The following is a 23,094-nucleotide window of genomic DNA, read 5'->3' as shown; positions in this document are numbered from 1 at the left end:
TAACCCCACATGCCAGCAGTGCATGCAGTAAGTGCAGAGATGCAATGAGGCACTAGGTGGAGTCACAGAGTTGAATGACCAGCTTCAAGCTTCTGATCAGCACTTTGTTGTTCCAGCTCCTTGGACTCTTCACCCACAGGGACGCTTCAAGTAAAATGAACTGAGCAAGACAACGTCACAGTGGAGGCACACATCAACAACAGCTCTGTGATTAGTGAAGTTCCCCCCCTGGCTGTTTGACAGCCGTCCAATTAGGACGGAGCATGATGAGCACACAGATTAAACAGGAGAGGGGGAGTCCTATAATGTCAACATCTTCAGCCGCTGATGAGGGCTTTCAGAAAGAAGAGAAAAAGCATCAGGACGACTTACTAAAGCTAAGCCCTCTTGGGAAAAGTGTGCAAACATGAGTCACCAGCTGTACTCGCTATGCCTTCGACTCACTAGAACACAAGCTCTGCTATTATAAGAACTAAATCCTTCCAAGAATTGATTTTTTTTTTTCACCACAACATCATCACAAACATAAATTTAGAAATGAAAGAATTCATGACAACATTTAGGCTATTCTCCCGTGGGGTCGAGGATTGTAGCCTCTCAGTTGTGTAATCTTCATCTTTTAGAATATTAAAATACAGAAAAATAATCTGGGCTAACATGTATTGATGATTTTATGTGAAACATGGCTGCTTGATAAATTTTTTTTAAAAAGACAGGCCGGGCTGATAAAACACATGGGGTTTGCTCTTGCTCTAATTATGGTATTCATAACAGCTATTGCATTCGGGGGATGATTTCTTAATAACACAGGGCACAAAGGTATTCACTGGATTTTGTTTTGATCATTGTCCAATCACGTTCTATAGATGGAGATAATAGAAAGGGAGGGGTGAATTAGGTCATCTGTACCATCTGTACTTTATTGCTGCAGCTCCTCTAATGGCATCCGTGCAGAGACGGTGTGATTTACAAGTTCACTGTAGTCCAGTCAATGACAACGCGGACACAGACAAGCACTCTCACTGTGCCGCCGGGTGCCTCCCCCGCGGGATTGCTGTCCACTTCACTTCCACGACTAAACTTAACATGCAGAGAGTGGCTTAAGAAGTCCGGCTGCATCTCTCCAACCTCACCGAGAGAGTACATCTTGGTACTACGGGAGGGGTAGAAAGGGGTAAATAAATCAATAGAGTTGGCTGAGGTTTGTCCTCTTGCCCTTTGATTCTTCTTGGTAAACAAAGAGAGACACTTCGCAGGCTTGAACTCACACTCAACACACTCCGTTTTCACCTTCCCGCCTGCAAAGAGCGCCTGTACACACAGACAATCGTATAAAAGCAGAGATAAAAGCCTCTGTGTGTTCTGTGTGGATGGCAGTTAAAGACATCTGAAGAAAGCGAAAGGCTTGAGAGAAGAATCTCTGCGTATGACTTATACTGACATCTCTAAATCTGGTGGATTTGGGGGCGGGCAGGATTGAGGTCAGCAACCACAAGGTCAGCTAAAATTCCACAGAAGTATATTAAGACACCCATCTGGCACAGCTTGGAGGTATACAGTACATGGTATTGTGGGAGTGCGGAGAGATGAAATAGACGTTTTCAGGGGCTATTTAGTGAATCAACATCTACGGTCGAAAAATGTCCCCATGAATCCCCTTGTAGGAATATGTCATACAAATTTATTGTAGTGTGACATAGAAGTACACAAGATCCCCTGTTTTTTTATGTGTACACAGCAGTACACATACAATATTTTGACAACAGGAACAGCATTATAGGCAAACTTTGGAGACATCAGGAGCACCACTGACCAGCATTTTGAAAACATTTGGTGAAATCATGCAATATAAAACGTTCCTGTATACATTTTGTTTTACACATTTAACCTGCTTTTCAGTTATATAAAATATGTAAACATTAAAGATATTTTGGTCTTTTTTTTGGTCTACAGATTTTTGTCTTTACGTCCAGGTTTCACAGGGTCTTTATTTGACTGTAATTATTTTCAAACTGTCAAAATGCAATATCTTCTGTTAAAACAAAACCTAAGATGCCATATTTTAAGGAGTAAAATATCTTGGCTATGAAATTTCTTCGCAGAGTTTTGATCATTTTAAATCTAGGAAAAATCACAGATGACACTCAAGCAGAGACTTAAAATTTTTAAGCAGCCACGGTTCCAATCCAGCTTATCCTCTGTGAAATGAACGGAGAAAAAAGGACATACATTCTCATCCATGACCTTGAAAGGAGAGTCATGACTAATGGATGAAGGATTACAGTAGTTATACGGGCTCTCCTTTTTCCGACAGTGACAGTTGGTGTATTTTAATGGTGGGAACATTAGGGGGCTGGGCATAGTCTGAGTCCTGCGGGGGAGTTGCATCACCAAGGATGCAGCAGCAGCAGTTCCGATTAAAGCTTTTACTGCAGAGTTTGGCCATTTTGTCCCTGCTTGTCTCAGATGGTCCAGACCCGCCTGCGTGGCCTCCAGAGAAGACCCTCCACTCCCTGCTGTCCCTGGAGGACGGGGACCTGGACAGGGCCAAAGAGGAGGAGGGACTGAGCCGAGAGGCAGCCCCCCTGCTGTCCAGGCCCAGCGAGAGGGTCTGGCTGGGACCCTGTGCTTGACCCTGACCTGCACTCAGATGATGATGGTGTGATCTGGGAGTTATTCTCAGACAGTGAACTCCCAGTAAACTCTGGAAAGCTTTCTTAAACTCTTGGTTGGAGCACGGGTAGATGATGGGGTTGATGCAGCTGTTGAAGTAACCGAGCCAGAAGGTGATCTTGAAGACCGTCTCTGAAGGTCTATATGCTGGAAATATGGAGCCTGTCGGACAGGAGAAACACAAGTGTGTTCAACATGACAGCAAAAGAAACAACAAAATCAAAACTGATTTCTTATCTGGAAGGAAAGTTTGATTTATTAAACAACATAAGCTGTAGACACAAGTGAAGACAATCAAAGCCTCTGGAACACTGGCCTGAAACAGGAACAATGTATATATGATATCAAAGCTGAGAATCTTGTTAAGATTTCACATGAATTAGATTGAAAAATAAACATTCATAAGCATTGAAAAACCTTGTTTACAGTTTGTTTGCTTGTTTTTCCAGTTAAGACCAGCTCTCAAGACTGTAGAGCAGGCTATCAGATCATGTTGTGATTGACGTCAGTCTGGCCCACAAACTCCCCCTGTTGACCCCGCTTAAGACTCAACAATTGCCATCCGAAAAAGATCATATACGAGGAGAAATAGCCTTTCTATGTTGTGTAGTATACTACAATATAAAATACTATAATATGTTTCTTGTCTTATGTTTATCTTCAGTAACTTATCTGGGTCCGGTGCTTAAATCACATTTCTATTACACAGCAAAATTAGAAGAGTTACATTTTTGGTGTTGGTGAAATGTCAGCAAGTGCAGAGTTAATTATACTCTGGATGGAGTCAAACTATCTCTGAAACTTTACTCTCAGTTGAAAAAGAGTTTGAGTCAAAGAAGAGTGTAAAAATTAAGTGTCAATTAATCAAATCCCCCATAATCAAACACACACAGACAGAAGCCAAAGTCATGAAGACTGCAGACTGTGCTTGACTTGTGGATTTAGCCTGATGTGGGGCGGTAAGAAAAATAAGTATTTTCTGTAAACATAATTTTTTCATATAGATATTGATACTACTCTTCTTGTGTATGGTCTTTTTTCAAATATTAGCCACTGTAACACTGTTAGCTTATGTTATACTGCAATACTCGTACTAGCCACCCTATTCTTCTCCTGAGTAGCTTACTCAATTATTTCATCTTGCTTCAACTTAAATTTGATGGCAAGGACCACAAGTAATATAACCTAACTAACATCTCACCAAAGATGAGGTATGATATATGGCATGAGTAGAATATGATGAATTAAAATAGTATTGATTATTACTGCACATTATTCAAAATGAAAAATATTCAGTAATAAATGTGCGGCTTAAAATAAACTAAGAAATTGGCAAAGTGACTGTCTTTTTAAAAGCTGGTCAAAATACACATCCAGAAGCAGAATCCTATGGACATGCACTAATGAGGAGATGCCAGAGTAAGGGGGCCGTACACAGGGGGAGCCTCTAAGCTGTTTGGCATTTGTACCTTGCTCAAGGGCATCTTGGCAATAACTGCTTTGGAAGTGAACTAGCACATCTACAACAAACAGACCATAAACTGAAAATAATAAGAACCAGACCAATTTCCATATTTGTCCAGGAGCCTTAACCAGCAACCTCAAGGTTCCCAACACAAGTTTGACGATGTCTTTTTTTTTTTGATAACGATGACTCATAAGATGGTTTCTATACTGATTAGAGCTCTCAAGAACTGCCGTCAATGTTGTGCTTTGCCTCTGGTCACTTCCTGTCAAAGCTGATCGTTTGCTCTTACTGACATTGTTCCCTTTTATCTAGATCCTTGCTTGTGTTGTACTTACTCTGTGATGTACGTCACTTTGGATAAATGAATTGTAGAATTGTAGAATTGCAGAACACAAGTCTTTATGGGCTGAGCTACTGCCACCCAAATGTGTGTAGCTGCTGTTATGTAGGTAAGTATATACAGTATATCCATATATTGTGTTGATGTTGCTTGAGATTTGTTTACATGCGTTAGATATATATCCATATGTGAGTCAGATGTGTCGGCCAATGATGAGCTTCACAGCTTCCTCTACTTTGAAAACACATCAATGTTTCACTTAAAATGGGCTTTTTCAGTTCAAACTTAGGACAACCAATTAAAGATTTGTCAGATTTTCTTCATCATATCAACTATTTACATGCTTGTGGTTTACTTTAGCATGTTATCATGCTATCTGAACACTTGTTAGGGAAACCCAAGGTACAAGTGTTGTTTTTAAATTTATTTTTTAGGCTTTTAATGCCTTTACTGAGACGACAGTACAGTGGGTAGAGTCAGACATGGATGAGAGAGTCGGGGATGACATGCAGTAATTAGTTAGAGGGTTGGAGTCAAACCTGGGGGCCACTTCAAGAGCTTAACCTCTGAGCTATACCAGCCCCCAAGGTGCTAGTGTTGTTGATGGGACTGTCATATACCATCTTTTTTGCTATATGCTAGCAACTCTAAAAATTTGATTTCACAATATCGTTATGATTCATCTTGTGCAGATATGACTGTCTCAACAACATTTCTTCCAGTCCAATCAAGTAGATATTTGAAAACATTGACATCAGGTTAAACGAGGGGATCACTAAAGTTGTTTGAGATCTTCTTCTTAGCACCACACATGTCTGCACCAAAGTTCATGGCAATGCACCTAATGTGATGTTTGACTGAAGACCCCCCAGAAATATGAACCTCCATGTGACATAACAAGGGAGAAAAAACAGGGCATCATGATAGGATTCATGCAAAGGGGACATGAATATTAACAATCAAACAGTATTGATATATCTGTTTGATATCTGTAATCTGATCCACTTAATATTTGATTCCTCACTTCATACTGCTTGCATGATTTAAAAACAAAAAAGATTAGATTACTAGAGCTCCGATAACCTACTCTGAAATCTGTTCCATCAAAACTTTTGTTTCTAAGAAATCTGCAACCACAAAGAGAAACAAACCATTGCTCTGAACTACATCCACAACCTTCCAACTTGCCACCAGGGTTAAGGATTTATTAAGATTGCAGTCATAAATTAGGCTGCTTTTGATTAGAGGAAGTGTTCACAGACGAGAGCGTGAGTGGGATCTATAATGAAGAAGCAGAGAAAATGGCTTAACAGGCCATTTAGATGTAAGCCTGTTTATCACTGAAATATAGGTGACTCCTCTGTATGCAGTAGCTGCCAGTGGAACAATAAAATAATGAAATGGCTGAGCTATTATGTGGCTGCCATAAATCTATCTCTATACGGTAGCTATCACCTCCATTCAGAGCTAAGGGGGAAGCTGTCTTGTGAAATGCTTTTTTTGGTCCAGCTGTCGCCTACAGCTAAACTTGGGTCTTAAAAAACAAGATCCTGATTTAGATATGGATAGAAAGAGAAGACAAATTAATCTGGTTGCATTTTATGTGGCTGTCTGTGCTGCGTATACATTGTATTCCCAGGTGTACAACAAAGATCAACTGGTGAGATTGATAGAGTCAATCTTTTCTGGTTTCAGCTCTTTGATAAATGTCTTGTCATCCAAATCAATGCTGCATCACTGCTTGTCGTCTTTTCCCAATTGTGTAACTCCCAACTGTTATGAACTTTAATAACTGACACCGAGCATATATTCTGTCGCCAAAATTCTGTGACAATTTGGCAGCATGTGTGTAAGAGTATTTCTCAGAGACATGCTTTTTACAGTGGTAATAGGCAAAAGCCGAGATATGCAACTTTAGAAACCAGCAACAGTGAGCCATATTTTTGAATGAATTCTCCTCCAAGTACAGATGGATGTGCATTGCATTATTTATCTTGCAGGAAGGGTAGAAAATATAGAGTCGGGTCAGCAAAGTCATCACCAACTTTATCTACCTTTATATTGTCCGTTCTTCCGTGCAATAAGCATGTTAGCATTGCTTGTTCAAAATGGATGAATGGGCAGAACTCAGGAAGGTTGGGCATTCACTCAATTATGACCACATATACCCCTTTTTCTTCTTTTATTCCCAGGGATTTGATCATTGATTGCGGATGGGATGTAAAAAGAGTTTAAACAAATATGACAACATAAGTTTCCTAAAAGCAAAAGAGTTATCAAGCTTTAATAGCAGATACTGTACCATAACAACGTTTGCCTATTTGTGAAATATTTCCATTGATAATGTAACATCCCAGAGCCAGGTTTTGTATAAAATAAACAAAATAATAAAAGCAGCAAAAGGACAATTTTGGCCACTTTGGGGCAGCAGAGCAAGTTAATGACACAACATGGATATATTTTTTATTTAATCAAGTTGTTGTAGTGAATGAAAGAAGTTGCCTGTTTCTAAATCCTTCAGCTCAACATTAGAAACCAGTTGGAGTGTTCTTTCTGTCCAAATGAGCCTCTACTCTCCTCCTTGTATTGTCAGACCCAACTAGTGAAAACAAATGTAAGACACAGCTCGAGTGATTTTTTTTTTTTAATTCTCCATTATGATCAAAAGCTAGCATTTCTGTCTGCAACTAAGTAGTTGTGAAGAAACATTGTGTGGAGTTCAAGGTTTTTTATTCTGAAAACTGAAACACTGATCTTAATGATGTTCGAAAGCTCAGTATTAAGTGGGAACTACAAAGTTAAGTAATTGATATATCCCTCAATATGATTGAACCCTTTTACAATATGCAGTCATCTGACCAATTGTTTACACAGAAATGCAGCTTTAAAGATAGCCTTAGGACAAAAGAAAATCTGACTTTTAGGTGTACCTTTATACACTGTTGTGATGTAGGTACTAAAACATGACATTACTACTGAGTTTGGTTAGAGGTGCAAGATTACACAGTTCTGACCAGACCATACTATGCACATACTTTAAACTATTTCAATACTTTAAACAGCTGGACTTTGAACAGATTTATTATTGATATCTTAACAACTTAAACTCAGTGTTGGAGCTATTCTTATATTAAGATGAGAATAACTTTTTAAATGCCAAGGAGAATGGAGGACAATCTATAATGGTTTCAGAGCTGAAATAATTCACCTTTTCACAATGACTAATATGATTCAAAAAATAATGTTAACTCCGATCACCAAATTAAACAATAATGAATTATCCAGCTCTGTATATAAAATACAAGACCCAAAGTTAATTATTCATCGCTAAATGTATCATAATGTACAGACTTGTGTAGCGGCAGCATAAAGCCTGACAACAGGATTTGGAAGGGAGCATCTGTCAGTTTCTGCTTTTTTCATTTCCCAGTAAAGAAAGGTCTTCTGCAAAATGGTATGAGCTATATTTATGAGCATGAGACCATGGAAAAAATAAAAAACCCTGAGGGAAATACGTGGGCTATGGCATATCTCATATTATCTACTTGGATCTCCTTATCACAATCCCTCCATACAGGCTTCAGCACATATAATAGTACACAGTTGTCAAGTGGAGTGAATTCCCTCAAGCTGTCACTTTAGAAAGCCATATGATTCCTGAGGAGAACCACCATATGAGGTCTAAAACTGATGTGATGGCTTACTTTTAAACACACAGGTGTTGTTATTATCACAGACACATTGTAGAGCGAAATGAGCAGAGAAATGTTTTTACTTAATAATGATCTCTGTTTGAATTATAAGGGGTCGGATTTCGTTACCTTTTGTTTACAGACAGCAGAGATCTGGAGGCTGTCAGGGATGTGAAAGATTTATAGATGCTATTTTTAGAGCATCTACCTGGATGGCCAAGTAAAAGCATTTACTACGCTGCTCTAGAGACTGCAAGGTTCGTCTGGATGGTAGTAACCTTAGTGTGCTCCCACAGAGGAGCAATTCAATCAGCGTGATAAAACCATTATGTATCCAAGCACTTAAAAACCTGGCCATCAATGAATGGTTCAGCTAAATCAATTAAAGCAGAAACAAATTCACTTTCTAAACTGGTCTTATTCATACATGTGAATTCAAGTGATCAAACATAAGAAAAAGTCTTTACATTTTCTTTTTTTACAGGTATTAAAAAACAGGAAATGGACACTGAAATGCATCCTTTGTGACTGAACTGAATGAAGAAATTTCTGGAAATATCACTTTGTTCTCTTTGGCAGAAAACCAATTTCATATATATGTGTTTAAAATGAAATCTGTAGGGGGTTTTGCCATATTCACCTTAGCGACAAGAAACAACAGAGAAAACTAGCTAGACAGTGAAAATCTGGTGGCCAGGTTTTTTTCAATTTTGCCCTGGTCGGGTTTAACCCAAAGAAAAAACACAGAGCTACCACCCTGTGGGCCCACCACTTGGGTTGGGTGCATTGGAGACTGGGCAGCCTTTTAGTGCTGATCCTGGTGGTGTATACTGGTTCTTTACATGTAAAACATCAACTCTTTGGTGGGGAAGGAGCTGGAGATGGTGCTGAAGGTAGTGCACTACCAACTAGATATAATTGGGATCACATCCATGCACAGCTCTGGTTCTAGAAACACTCTCCTGGAGGGGGCTTCTGGGGATTTTTGGGTGTGGGGATACTTACAAGACCCGGTCGTAGGGCCACTGTGTTGGGGTGTTCCCTGGTTAATAAGAGGGTCACCTTTCTGTGACTGCAAGTGGCAGAGAGTGAGGCTCTGACTGTTGTTTGTTCTGCACCGAATGGTATAGTTTGTAGTCTGTGGCCTTTTTGGAGTCACTGGGTGGGGTCCTGCAAGGGGTATCTGCTGGGGGTCTTCAACGCTCCGGCGATTGGGAGGAACGGCCTTCCCTTTGACTGTGAGTGTTGGTCTGTTATTGGACTTCTGGATGTTCATAGGGATGTTCATAAGTGTACCTGGTAGCAGAACACCCAAGGTCAGAGATCATTGATCGACTTTGTAGTCTTTTCATTACATCTGCAGCCTTGTCTTGAACACTCGGGGGAAGAGAGGAGCAGAGCTGTCAACTGATCATCACCTGGTGGTGAGTTTGATCATAAAACAGGGAGGATGCCGGACAGACATGGTGAACCTAAACGGGTAGTGGGGGTGAACCAGGAATGTCTGGCTGAGGCCCTCTGTGAAAAGAGTTTCCTGTGCATCCCAGGAGAGGATGTGAACATGGAGTCTGAGTGGTCCATGTTCAAAGCCTCCCATGTGGAAGCAGCTGCTAGGAGTTGCGGCCAGAAGACCTTTGATGCCTGTCAGGGCGGCAACTGAAGAATCTGCTGTTGTCCACCAGGTTGAAGAAGGAGGCCTTTTGAAGCAGCCGACAGGTCGCTTGGAGCGCTGGAGGGCTGTGGTATCAGTTGTTATGGGAGGAGTTTGGGAGGCTGACACCTCGTTAGTGTCGTGTGGAAGTCAGGGAAAGGGCCTGTGGAATGGCAGACCGGAGTGGTAGTTTCAAAGGGAGACCAGAGAGTGTGATTCAATTATCAGGATATCACACTACTAAGCCTCGCAGGGAAGATTTATTCTGGGGTCCTGCCAATCGGGCTCCAGCCCACTGTTAACCCTCAGATACAGAAGAAAGAGTGCAAATTCCATCCTTGCCATTGGACAGTGGACCAGTTCTTTACCCTTGCAGGTCTTCTTTTGGGGGGCGTGAAAGCTGTGTTTGCATTCTTGGCACAAAGTCAGTCATGTTTCCTGTGCGTGTTGACCTCAACCAGGGCTGTCCCATGTCACCAATTCTGTTTGTGATTGTCATGGACAGGATCTCAAGTCACATCTGGGTGTAGGAGGGTTTCCAGTTTGGGAACCTCAGAATTCAATTTCTGCTTTTTGCAGTTGACATTGTTCTATTAACTTCGCCAGGCGATCAGTATGAGGGTCACCACCTCCAACTTCAAGGCCATGGTTCCTTTCCAGAAAACAGTGGATTGCTCATGAGTGAGGGTAAAATAGATTGTGAGATGGACAGACGGATAGGGGCAGCTTTAATAGAATTGCATGCATTGTGCCGGACCGTCGTGGGGAACAGGGAGCTGAGCCGAAAGGTAAAGCTTTCTATTTACCAGTCAATCTACTAACAACCCATCACCTATGGTCGACAAACTGGAAGGAGGCACAGAGGAAGACCTAGAAAACGCCGGAGGCATTATATATTTCATCTGGAATGGGTAAGCCTCTGGATCCCCTAAAAGTAGAGACATGTGGGTCAACTCTTTTAGTGTGGTTCCACTGTGACCTGGCACCGGATAAGTGGAAGGAAATGGATTGGTTTGTTTTAGCTTTTGAAAAGATTTGGCTCTCTGTTCCTCCTTGCTTCTTGTTTTCATGTTAGGCTAAGCTAATTAACTAGCTAGCTAATTTTTGGTTGTTCATATTTATCAAGCATCCATGAATGGCATCAAAATTTTCATCTAAAAATCAACAAGAATATGAATAAATGCATTCCCCTAAAATATGTGTGAATGAGCTAGATCTCGATGGGTAGTTTAGTTGCCCCTGCAATCAGTGTATGAATGAAGTGAATGTGACACGGACCAGACTGGAAATGTATTTTTGAATGCAGCTCATTTACCATTTACCAAAACATTGAACTTGTAATTAATTGGAGTTGGGACAAAGTATCGCTATACTGTTGTACTGACTCATATGATACAATTATCGAATCACTGGGGCCAAATATCAATATTTCAATAAAAAAAATAGGGTGCTCTTAACAGATTTCCCTGGCAATTTGCCTCACCATGTCAATACTTCATGTCTCCTCACAGTGGCTCTTATGACATGAATGAGGGTAAAATTAACAGAGGATTATTAACCAAAGATGTTGACAGCGGGATACATGATATAAGGTGAAACTGAAACCAAATTGCAGAAAATAAATACATTAATCCTTCACTTCACTTTTTTAGGCCATTTTTATAATCTTCAATTTATCACATATCGTGATGTATGACTATGATTGTCTTGTAATATATCAGTTATTGCAGAATTTCTGTATCATGTTTTTATTGTTATTGTGGGCCATTGTGTATGGAATATCGTATCATGTTGTGATTCCCACCCTGAAATGTAGTGACATGATTATATCATACTGTCTTGATTTTACTTAACATTTTCCGAGCAACATTGGTGCTTTTTGATCATCATATGGCTCAAAAAATTAAGAAATACACATAAGATCAACATAACAATACTCACCAATGGGAAGCACCAGGAAAAAGGGCAGCCAGCACAACACGAAACAGCCAACAACAATGCCCAAGGTCTTGGCAGCCTTCTTCTCTCGTGAGAACTTGAGCAGTCTCAGGGCAAAATGTGTTCGGCTGCGAAGTGCTTCGTCCTCTGATACAGTCGTGTTTCCTCTGTGTATTCTGAGTATTACATGCTCTGTATCTGATTTCTCTGTCTTTTGGCCTTCCCTCAGGCCCTGGCTCTCTCTGTGAGCAACCACGTAAACCCGACAGTACATGACCAGTATGATGGCCAGAGGGAGGTAGAAAGAGCCCACAGCGGAGAAGATGGCGTAGCCCGGCTCCTCTGTGATCTTGCAGATTGACTCATCCTCAGGCGCCGGCTCCTTCCAACCAAACAAAGGTCCGATAGATATGATGATTGACAGAACCCAGAGCAGCATCACCGCCAGCAGTGCCCTGCGTTTTGTCATTATAGTTGGGTATCGCAGAGGGTAACTGACTCCAATGTAGCGGTCAACAGAGATCACGCAGAGGCTCATGATGGAGGCAGTACAGCAGCACACGTCCACAGCTGCCCAAACATTACAAAAAATCCGTCCAAACATCCAACGATCCACAATCTCCAAAATGGCAGAAAAAGGTAGTACAGTGGAGCTTATCAGCAAGTCTGCCACTGCCAAATTAACTATGAAATAGTGTGTAACTGTCCTCAAGTGTCGATGACAAACTACTGAGAGGATTACCAGGATGTTTCCAACAACTCCAAAGACAATAAGGACACCAAGCACAGGGCCCAAAACCACAGCTTTGACCACGTTGAGCTCTGGCACTGAAGTCTGGCTGCAGTTGGAGCAGTTCTGTGTTGGAGGAGCAGGGGTCATATTGTCCAGCACAGGAACCATCTGTTCAAATACTTAGCTGATGCTTGACACTGTCCTGTGCAGCAAAAACAGACAGAAACACACACTCCAGCTTTGTAAATTCACTACAGGAGAAAAGGGACATCAGGGCATTCTCATAAAAGCTATTAGAGTAATGATCACATTAAGTCAGCCTTGTCACAACATAATTTGAATGATGATGTCAGTAGCAAATGAGCCATTACGTTGACAATGCATCAAGAAAAATAAAACTACAGGATGCATGCAGAATCACTATATATATAGATATATATATCTATATATATATATATATAATATATGCAAACAAAACCTACTATGCTGAAATAAGGTTATCCATCTTGAATATTGTTATTATGCACCTCATACAAAGACACTTTTTGAAATGCATTTTAGATGTCATACACATGTACACACCCGAGAAACTGTTTGCATTTTCTCCAAATTAACATTTGCAGTTTCGGAACAAAAAGACAATGAGCTCTTCTTTTATTGTCCCTGGAGGCATACAGTTTTCAGGTAAGATGATAGATGAGCAGTAACCAACATCTAGGCTCTTCTTGTTTACAGAGACAGTATCCAGTGTCTGTAAAAAGAAAGAAAAAGAATGCATTGAGAGGGTTGATATATACATGACATACAGTCAAACACAAAAAGATTCATCCTTGTTCTGTCTATTGTTTCATTGTTTCACAGCTTTTTCTTTATCGCATTACCGCAGCTCCGATCTATCAACACTGTAGACACTGTCTGAGCCACAGTTTCTGTCAGATGAATGTGACTAAATCCTGGTCTTATTGACCAAACATAATGTGAGGTTGAGGACTAAAGAAATTGATATCAGGGAATGAACACTGGTCTGCTTTACTTGATCGTCAGGGACATCAGTCTATCAGAACCGTGACATTTTTATTGTTGTTTCATGTTGCTATATGATCTTCAACTGAGGTACTCCATCATATAAGGGTGACCAGTATTTTGATCCTTCTCTAAACTAATCTATATCACACAGTGACCTTCATAGAGGTAGAAGTCAAACAATTCACTGTGTTACAGTTTGACATTCATGGTCAAGTGTGGTGTGCATTTAGGTGTAGTTCTATCAAGCCTTTAATCCTGAATGGTTTTACAGGGAAGACTAGTTTGACATTTTGGGATATACTGCTCTGCAACACTCATGTTTATACTAGATACAAAGCTAAATCAAGCATAAAACTGCTTTAGCATTAGCTTATCATAAATACTTTGAACAAGGGCAAACAGCAGCTAACCTGGCTGTTGGATAGCTTAAAAAGATTCCATACAACAGTAAGACACTGACCATGTTAATTTAAAATAAAACCACATGCAGCATTCCTTTTTGGGTTAATTATTAAAAAACAAAGTTCCTATGTGAATAAAGGAGCTTAAAGAGGGCTGGTAGATAGTTATTTTTCAGACATTTTGCAAGCAAAGCTTGCTGCTTTTTTAAACGTTATTCTATGCTAAGCAAATTGACTTCAAACATGGTCTTAGCATCATATTTATAGTGTGGTTATATATAAAAACAGGTAAACAATTTTAAGATATGAGTTTGAGAGTAGTGGCTAGACAGATTTTGTTTCCCCAGAACCAAGCCTGGCTACACTCAAGTCTGCTAGGCTGGCTCCAAATTGACTAACAGTCATGCTAGTGGTGTTGATTTTCCCATTAGACTACCATATTACTTCAAATGTGACGATTTCTTCAACACTTGTATTGAAAGTCCTGCATATACCTTTAATTTTTATACTGACAATGTTAGTGTTATGTACTGTAGTACAGAATCCTACTTATAAATGTCAAAATTGCTTGACATTGTAATTTCAAACAATAATGTGATTCCACTGTGCATAAAAGGATAGCAAAATGAGAAATTCCATTTCTCAATGGAGTTTGTAAGTGATGATGTAAGTGATGATGTAGTGCACTGCAGTGGTGATTATTGTGGCCTGAATTGCTCCCTTTGACTGTGATGCAATGAATATATATTTTAAATCTTCTGTTCTTTCACATTAAAACAATGTCTTATTTCCACCAATCTCCTCCTCGTTGACAGATGTGAAATTAATCTTGTCTTTGCGGATTACTAACATTTGCAATGTGGATGTTCCTTAACCAAACGTAGATTAGACTGGACTAGAAAAAGTAGTACGAGCATGTTGACGTTTTTTAGGATTTGGTTAAGCTGCTTTATTTGAGACTAAATTAAAAGTCCTTCTGAGTTGTCCTCTTTTCTACAACGTGATTCGTGTCTCTGCTTCAAATCTCTGCATCTATCTATCTATCTATCTATCTATCTATCTATCTATCTGTCTATTTATCTATCTATCTATCTATCTATCTGTCTATCTATCTATCTATCTATCTATCTATCTATCTATCTATCTATCTATCTATCTATCTATCTATCTATCTATCTATCTATCTATCTCGTTGAGGGCACTAGTCAGCCCTCTCCCCTCCTTTATTGCTACTTGCCACACTATTAACCACTGGCTGACCTTTTCCTCTGCGCCCCACAAGCCCTTGCTGCACACTGCTGTTACAGCTGTTAACATGTCTGAGAGACTTAATTGTCTCTGGTTAGCTCTTGTGCTGGCACAGTGCAGCACAGCATTCATTTAGCAGCTATTGTAACACGGCACCTGAGAGCTTCCCTACACACTCAGGTAGAGGAGGGAGTAGGGTGTGTGTTTGTGTGTGTGTCTTAGGTATGGTAATAGGTATGATAGTAAGAGTCACATGTTGCAGGGGCTCATTACACTGACATCATTTTGCATTGTAGGAGAGATTAAGTTTCTGCAGCTTAAAATATTGAATGTCCCACAGAATTAAAGTAATTCTGAAACGTCCATCCATCCATCCATGAAGTAGCTTGTTGCTTTTATATGAACCACACTATAACAATGAACTGACAATAACCTTGATTGATTTGCTGTAAGATATATTCAGAATGGTGAGCTCCATTTGGTCGTGATTGACTCTTCAGCCCTGTCTACTCGCTCAGTAGGACAGATATTTCAGATTAGTTTAACCACACACATTAATGCTATATCAGCAACAATAATTCAATATTTGAAGCTATATTCAAAACCTTATTACATTAAAAGTAAAGAGTACTGGTATACTGTATGAATTGAAGTGGTTGCTTATCATAATTATTACCTTTTTCTAACATAACTTTCAGTAGAGACAAGTTGTTCCATCAATATATGAACATTAATTCTTCAGAGTTGAGCCAATTACAAACTTTGGAAGATTTCAAATGTGACGAACTAAACTGATGTGACTCATCATGCAGCCATAACGTCTTAATCTCAAGACTTAAACTCTTGATTAAAACACAGAAATATATAAATGAAAACTGTCAAGCTTATACACTGTCTGGCTCCTGGTAGACAACCTGTAGAGTTTCAGTCTGGTTTGGAGAACAATGCTATGGGTAAAGTGACACACTCAGGTTTGGATCTTATCCATCAAATATCTATTTAGTATTCAAACAGAATATCTCACATCTAAAGTGCTTTTAAAAGGAATGGTTGACCCTCAGCCAGTGAGCGTCTTCAAAATGACATAGCTGCAATTGAAATGACTTACTCAAGAGCATCTACAAGAAAATTGGACTTACTCTCTGTTTAAAATATTACAGCTCGATCATGTTACAAGCATGTTTCTCCACCACAGAATATACTCTCAAAAATATTTTCCAGGCAGACACTCAACAATGTGTTGAAGTGGCTGATGCGCGGCTGCTGCTGAGGATTGAACAAGAATCCACATAATGTGAGGACAGCTGGAGACGTACAGCCTGTGTGTCTGCAGCTATTTTAATTGGTCAGGAGTAAACATCAATTCTGGCACAGATTTAATCTCAGCCTCCTCACTGGTGTTCTGGGTAATTCCCAGCTCTATAAGCTGTGGACAGTATGTGACATGTGACAGAGTGAAGTCCACCTTAATAAAATCACAGAGGAATGATGGACAGTCAGGTGTCACTGGGGACCCCATAGCTTATTGTATGTGCTATACAGACTCTGGAATATCTAAAAATAGTTTTTTTGGGGGGGATTTTAGAAACAGCAGGGTATTGCTGCTCATAGATCAGTGCGTCTCAGCTTTGTTATTAAGACTGGCAACTCTCGCAGTTTGGAAAGACAAATATAATCATTTAAACAACCCTTATTGTAAGAGGTAGATATATCAGTTATTTGCCAATTAAATACCAAATTAATATCCCAATTTATTCTGGCAACTTCTGCACAATGGGAGATTAGTTTTTATTTTTAAATAACGACAGATCTCCCCTCTTTTTCAAAACAAAAGTCCGCTCATGTGATAAGAACAATGGGATTTCCCCAACATCTGCATACCAGCACGGACAGCAAATGAAGACGCGCGTAAAATGACTGAGAAATAATTCAAATCAATAGATACAAATAAACTATGTACTTAATAAAAGATCTGAAGTTAAATGTAAGGCACTCACCCAACTTTTGGTCTGCTTTTCTCATCCTGGCGTCTTGCCTGAACCACAATTGGAGACGCTTTTATGATTGTTGTCTCGCGGACGGTGAGAGGAGAAGCCGAGTGCGGTCAACGCGGAGAGCTCTCGTGCACGTCTACCGGCAGACTATAAATGCCCGACCTTCAGGTGCTTCACGTCTTTGCAGATGATGCTGAGTACCAAGTGACTCACTGCTTTCTCTTCGAACCACTTTACCCCCCAACACCAACCCACCCTTTCTCCAACCATCCCCATCCCCATCCCCATCCCCATCCCCATCCTCACATCACCTCACCCCCCACCCCCTCCAGCACCACTCCCTGTGCGTCATCACACCCAGTCACTGTCCACCCAGGATGACTTTTCATTCAAAAATGTTTCATTAACGAGCGTCTCCCACTTTGCCAACTGTCAAACTGCCAGACAAGAACACACCAGGGAAAAGTTTTGTCATTTTAGTGTCAGTAAAGGTAATGCTTTAGATTGCAGCCCCAAAATACACCTGAGACTGTGAAATGGCATGTACTGTAAATAAAACTGTGAATGTAAGAACTTTAAAAAAAAATGTATTGACCATTAAATGAGCTGGGATACCTCGTTTATAAGAAACATCAATTCTTTGTAAGGGAAAATATATTCATGGGGGCTACAGTGACAACTCTTAAAGTCCCCCCTCAAGGTTCTTCTGTCATGTAAATTATTTACAGTAATCATTGTAAAAGAAAATGAATTTGAAAACTTGAGATGCAACCTTCTTTCTAGATTAGAAAACAACCTATATTTCTATTTGAATTGTTTTTTGTTATACTTAAATCAGACATTTTAAAAGTCATCAGAAGTAATGAAAGTGTGATTTATTTTAAAATTCCTCCCAGGGAAAAAGTTTTCACGTTCTGAAATGTTTTTTTCCCTCTTGCCTGATTCTTTGCTGTTTTTTGGTGCCCAGTAACATTTGGATACTTCCCCTTGAATAATGATGTAACTAGCTGAATGCGCTCTAGCTGTTACATTAAAAAATACATTTTCTTTTAGAATAAGTTCCTATAAGTTGCTTAACTTTGTCCTTTGAACAGAATTAAAAATACTAATGTCCATATCAACATACTGTATACCATGCATTGGGCCCTATATGTATATATAGGCTTATGTTAATCCTTTTATGCTCTCTGGTTTATGTGTTGCGCAACTCAGTCAATACACATTTGTTGATGTGTGAGTCAAATCAGTCAATTGCAATTTATTTAGCACAGGGACTTTATTACTCAACGCCTGGGCTCTCACTTGTCTCCTCTTTTTTTCAATTAAGCTACAAAGAAAGGATGAAGCAGAAACAGATGCACTAACACACCAACTGGAACAAAAGAAGAGAAAAAAAGTACATTGATTTTCCAATTGTCTCTTTCCCGCTGTAGACAAATCCTTGGTTAAGCCAGTTTGCAGACTCTTTTTTTCCCCAAGTTGGGCCCAGCTGTGAACGCTGTACCACAGGGATGCTGCTTGTTCACAGTGAGAAGTGTTGAGTGCATCTTGAACTCAACATTTGACTGTTTAAAGTCCAGCTCCTGTAATCAATTGATGATCATCCGTCCTATTGATTAGGCAATGCTCTGTGTCTTTCTTCCTGCTTGAGGACAAATCTACCTTGTCATGTCTAAAGCAAAATCACAAGCACACTGCTGAACTCTGTAAAACCACAATCCCATCAGCAAAAAGCAGGGTTTACATAAATAGATGTTTTTATTTTTCTACATAATGAATTGTTTTATCAAAGAAAAAGTCAAAATTCAAATTATAAAGACATTTTAATCAGCAAAAATGTTTCAATGTCATTATTGTGCATGCAGGATTGATTTGCAGTGACGCTGACAGGCAACTTTCTAAATAATTTTAGTGTCATTAACAGCACATCAATTATTATATAATTGTGTTTGCATTAAAACCAAGCAAGTGAATCAATCTGACACTTTAATAAATACAAGAATAATGAGGGTCTATCATGTAAGACCTGTTTCGAAAAGCAATTACCTGCCTGGTAATGCCGCCCATGCAGTGAGGAAGGCTGCTGAGTTTGAAAGACATTGAAATCAATACCTCTGCTCTGGAAGACATATTGCCCATCATAGAGGCAACTAACCTCAGCCAAGCATTCAAACTAATGTTGGCATTTACAATGACGTTCACCTTAATTGCATATCAAGAGATTTCTTCTGAACCTCTTGCTTCTGAATTTACCAAAAAAAAAAAAAAAAGGATTTCAATCATCAGAACTGTTAAATGCAAGCAGGAAATAATGTTATAGGACACTGATCTGTGAGAATAACAGTCAAATTAAATATATCTTGAGAAGAAAATGTATTTAAATTGCTCTCCATTTTCAATACCAAGTAAAATTGGAAGCACTGAGTTTATGTGTTATGTTGTGCTCAAATTCTCAAAGCCACTCAAACTATGTTTATTCCCCTCAAACATTGTAGGAAAAGACTGAGTTAACATAAAAAAATAATGTTAACAGAGTCAGCCATTCCTTTATGAAGCTCCTCAAATATTGTCTTTCAGCAGTCAGCCGTCCACCCACGCTCAAAAATAAAGCTGATCTGAGCTTGAACCTGCAATGCAGATTAAAGAGGGGAAAAATACTTAATTTAGAAACAGCAACAGACAGAATTACAGGACCTACATGATCTGATTATGTTAATCCTGAAGGGGGAACATGGATGTCTGTACCAAACGTATTAACAATTTCTTACCTTTTCTCAAACCCCCATGCACCAACACATTGATGGGGCTAGAGAAAAGGTCAAGCGATGTTAAAGTTTCATTTAGCTTTGAAATGTGAATACCTACAGCAATTTTTTTGCCAATCGATCCTGGAGTTGCAGAAACATTTCTCAGGTTTAAGTGTAAACTTTGACTGACTGTAGACAGCATAATGAAAATAACAAAGGGGGATTCGTCTGGGGACCATCACAAATTTCAAAGCAATCAATCCAGTTGTCGTTGAGATATTTCAGTATGGACTAAGCGCAGGATTGACCATCTGACAGACATTGATTTTTTTTACAGAGCTATGACGTTACCGGGTCTAATTATAAAAACAGTGAAAGCTTGCTTACCCATGCACACATCCTACATACATATTACTATTCATCATGAGTTCAATATCTGTGAATAAATGTAGGCAAGTCATGAAACACCTCATTCATCCACTGTGTCCACATGTGGCTGGGTGAGCCTAAATATATAGGAATCAAATCAGTCTGCACAAGCTTATTTGAAAATTTTCATAAGCTTGTTGCTCATCAGCTCCCCCACATTCGATCATTGCTAAAACCTGTAGGGTTAAAGAGTAAAAAGGCTGAGCAGGGAGGCTGCATGTTGTTCAAGTGGTATAATGGCCTGGCGTTTTATTGGGCTCCAGTCAGGGTGCTATCTGCAATTGCTTTAATGAAGACAGACCTAATTATCTCCACAGACAGAACTCCACTCTGAGCAGGATTCTAATTATGGCCTAAATGCTGCTCTCTTACTGTTCAGTCTCATACCCAGGGGTTATGGGGGGACTGCTGCTGTCTTCCAACCTTGTTGAATTACAAACACACACACACATATACACACAAAAAAATACTTAAATACATCCTGAGGGCTCCATGTGCTCAGCTGTTTTGATGCTCGTCTGTGCAGGCATTATGGTCTAGAGGCAGGGATTATCTAAAATGACAACACACTCTGCCCCCCCTCTGACCGGTGACAGCCTTGCCTATCATCTGATTAATAAATCACAGCTCCACATGTCACACGAACAGCGATGTTATTTGCATTGTGGAGGACAATGCACTAATAGTTTACAGGAAAATCCCCTTTTAATCCCTAAAATCCATGTACTCCAGCAACTCAAGAGAGATATGAGGACAGCCATGTCTGACAACAAACAATAGTGCAGCAGGATCCCTTTCAGATGGATTACTCCATTGCTGGTCCTGTTGTGAGCGAATTCATTTTAGATTTATGAATTTAAATTAGATTGATCCACTAAAGCTGGAACAGTAAAAAATAAAATTCCATAATTCTAAATTTAAGACTGAGGGAGGATTTGAGACTTGTACAGTAACCTTGATTGAAAGGAGACAGGGTAGATAAGAAGAAAGTATTTGATTTACAAAGGCCATATGCACTTGGTGGCGCAATGTGGGAGCCAGCTAATGAGTGCAGCCAACTTTTAGTCACACATCACAGAGAGATATGTGTAAGGAAACAGGCTTCATTAATAAAGTAAAGGGCAACAGTTATCCTCAGTTACTGCCTGTAACAAGAACAGTTCAGGCAGCAACATGCACATATTGTACATACACAAAGTCTAAACAATCAGATTATCAGATGGTTTTGTCCTGGAAAAGAGAGGAGAACGGGCCATTATGTAGGAGTCAAATGCACTCCACACTTGTGCATGGCAGATTTGCAATACTGAAGCACTTTGAGTGGCCACTAAAAAGGAAAAAATGCAGATGTGTAATCCCCGATGAAACAAAGATGTGCCCAGGTTGTTTCATGGAGATTATGTATTGTAGAGGCTTGGCTCTACTTGTGAATATGCATCAAAATATTACACAAGAAGAGAGAGCATACAGTGGAGCATAATGCAGGGTGATTCATATTACATGCAGGAAAAACAAAACCAGAATATGAGACAGAAACAGATGATTTCAGGGCTTTTATCCCCCCAGAGAGCAGCAGCACAGCCTGAAACTACAACAATGAGACTTGCAGTCAAGGTCGCTGAGTGTACTAATGATCTCTTGAGACTCGTCTTCTACCAGGTACTTTAAGAGCAACAATAACATATTATGGATCCTGCCGGTACAATCTCTTAATAATAGGTATTTACTTTATTTTGATTGCTCATGTAAGTAGTGGTGTATTTCGAAAAATGTTGAGTGTATGATACACGGCTCTGCCTGAAAACCTGAATCATAGTGATCCATGTTGTAGAGCTTCAGGGTCAGGCAGGATTTTACAGGAGAGACTGTATTTGTCTATGCAACAGCCCTAATTTAACTGACCAGCAGGGAACTGGGACAATAATAACTGGGAAAAAGTGGGGAAAAAAGACATTACACACACTAACACATCATTAGTGACTAATTCAGGGGGGGGGCATGTCAGCAAATGTTTAGTTGTGTACTTTGTCTATTTCATTGTAAGTCATTCACAGGCCAGGTTATTGTTGTACATGAACAGAGTGATGATAATATCTGGAAGAGACAACGTGGCATTCACAAACAGCTGCAGGTGGATGTGATTGATGATGGTAATCATAAAATCTTACTCATATTTGTTTAGTTTCTTAAGAAATAATTAAATGCAATCTTCATCAAGTGACTCTGCCCTTCCCGTATTTTCTGTTTATTAAAATCGGCTGGAAATAAATATGTGTGTGATGTAGAAGATTGCATCTCAGGCTAAAAATAGCCTTCAGAGGAAGTTTGTCTGTATAGATCAGCTTGTGTTACTCACACTAATGAATAAAAAGATTTGCAAGCCCAGACAGAAATGTATCTTGTGAGAACACAGTGTGATTGTAAAGCTAGTCTAAAGGAACAGCGCATGATATAAATATCCACAGAAAGAAATGAATCTCGACACTGAAATATCACAGTTACAGTCGCCTCATCGTTTCACTATAAAACGATTCAGCAGGGCCCTCTGGCGGTGAACACGCAGCGGTGCAGCTCACAACTAGGAAACACAATGTAACCATGTAAATTCATTTTAACAACTTTAGATTATCGTTATTTTGTAAAGCGACTTTTAATGCGCATTAACGTTGCATCATTATTTGTTTTTATACAAACTAGCCTACCGAAAGTATAGGTAATATATACTGTAATATTTACAGTCGATGGTATTAAAAG

The 23,094-nt window shown here is 39.6% G+C and overlaps 1 protein-coding gene across 2 annotated transcripts; it reads right to left on the bottom strand.

Annotated features, from left to right (window-relative positions):
* Positions 1-757: 757 nt before the first annotated feature.
* On the bottom strand, positions 758-17,398 carry adra1aa (adrenoceptor alpha 1Aa). 2 transcript variants are annotated; one of them, XM_061037768.1, is made up of 4 exons: positions 17,168-17,398; positions 13,078-13,246; positions 11,766-12,697; positions 758-2,835 (listed from the first exon to the last, which is right to left on the bottom strand). In XM_061037768.1, exons 3-4 carry the CDS (start codon positions 12,661-12,663, stop codon positions 2,288-2,290), a joined length of 1,446 nt encoding a protein of 481 aa, XP_060893751.1. In that variant the 5' UTR covers positions 12,664-12,697; positions 13,078-13,246; positions 17,168-17,398; the 3' UTR covers positions 758-2,287. The 2 variants fall into 2 exon arrangements, with proteins under 2 accessions (XP_060893751.1, XP_060893750.1); XM_061037767.1 differs by having other exon boundaries at positions 11,766-13,246.
* Positions 17,399-23,094: the final 5,696 nt, after the last annotated feature.

The sequence above is a fragment of the Labrus mixtus genome, chromosome 5 (assembly GCF_963584025.1).
Source record: "Labrus mixtus chromosome 5, fLabMix1.1, whole genome shotgun sequence".
Classification (NCBI taxonomy): Eukaryota; Metazoa; Chordata; class Actinopteri; order Labriformes; family Labridae; genus Labrus; species Labrus mixtus.
Note: the sequence above shows the minus strand (reverse complement) of the source record. Positions and strands in the feature narration are given on the sequence as shown.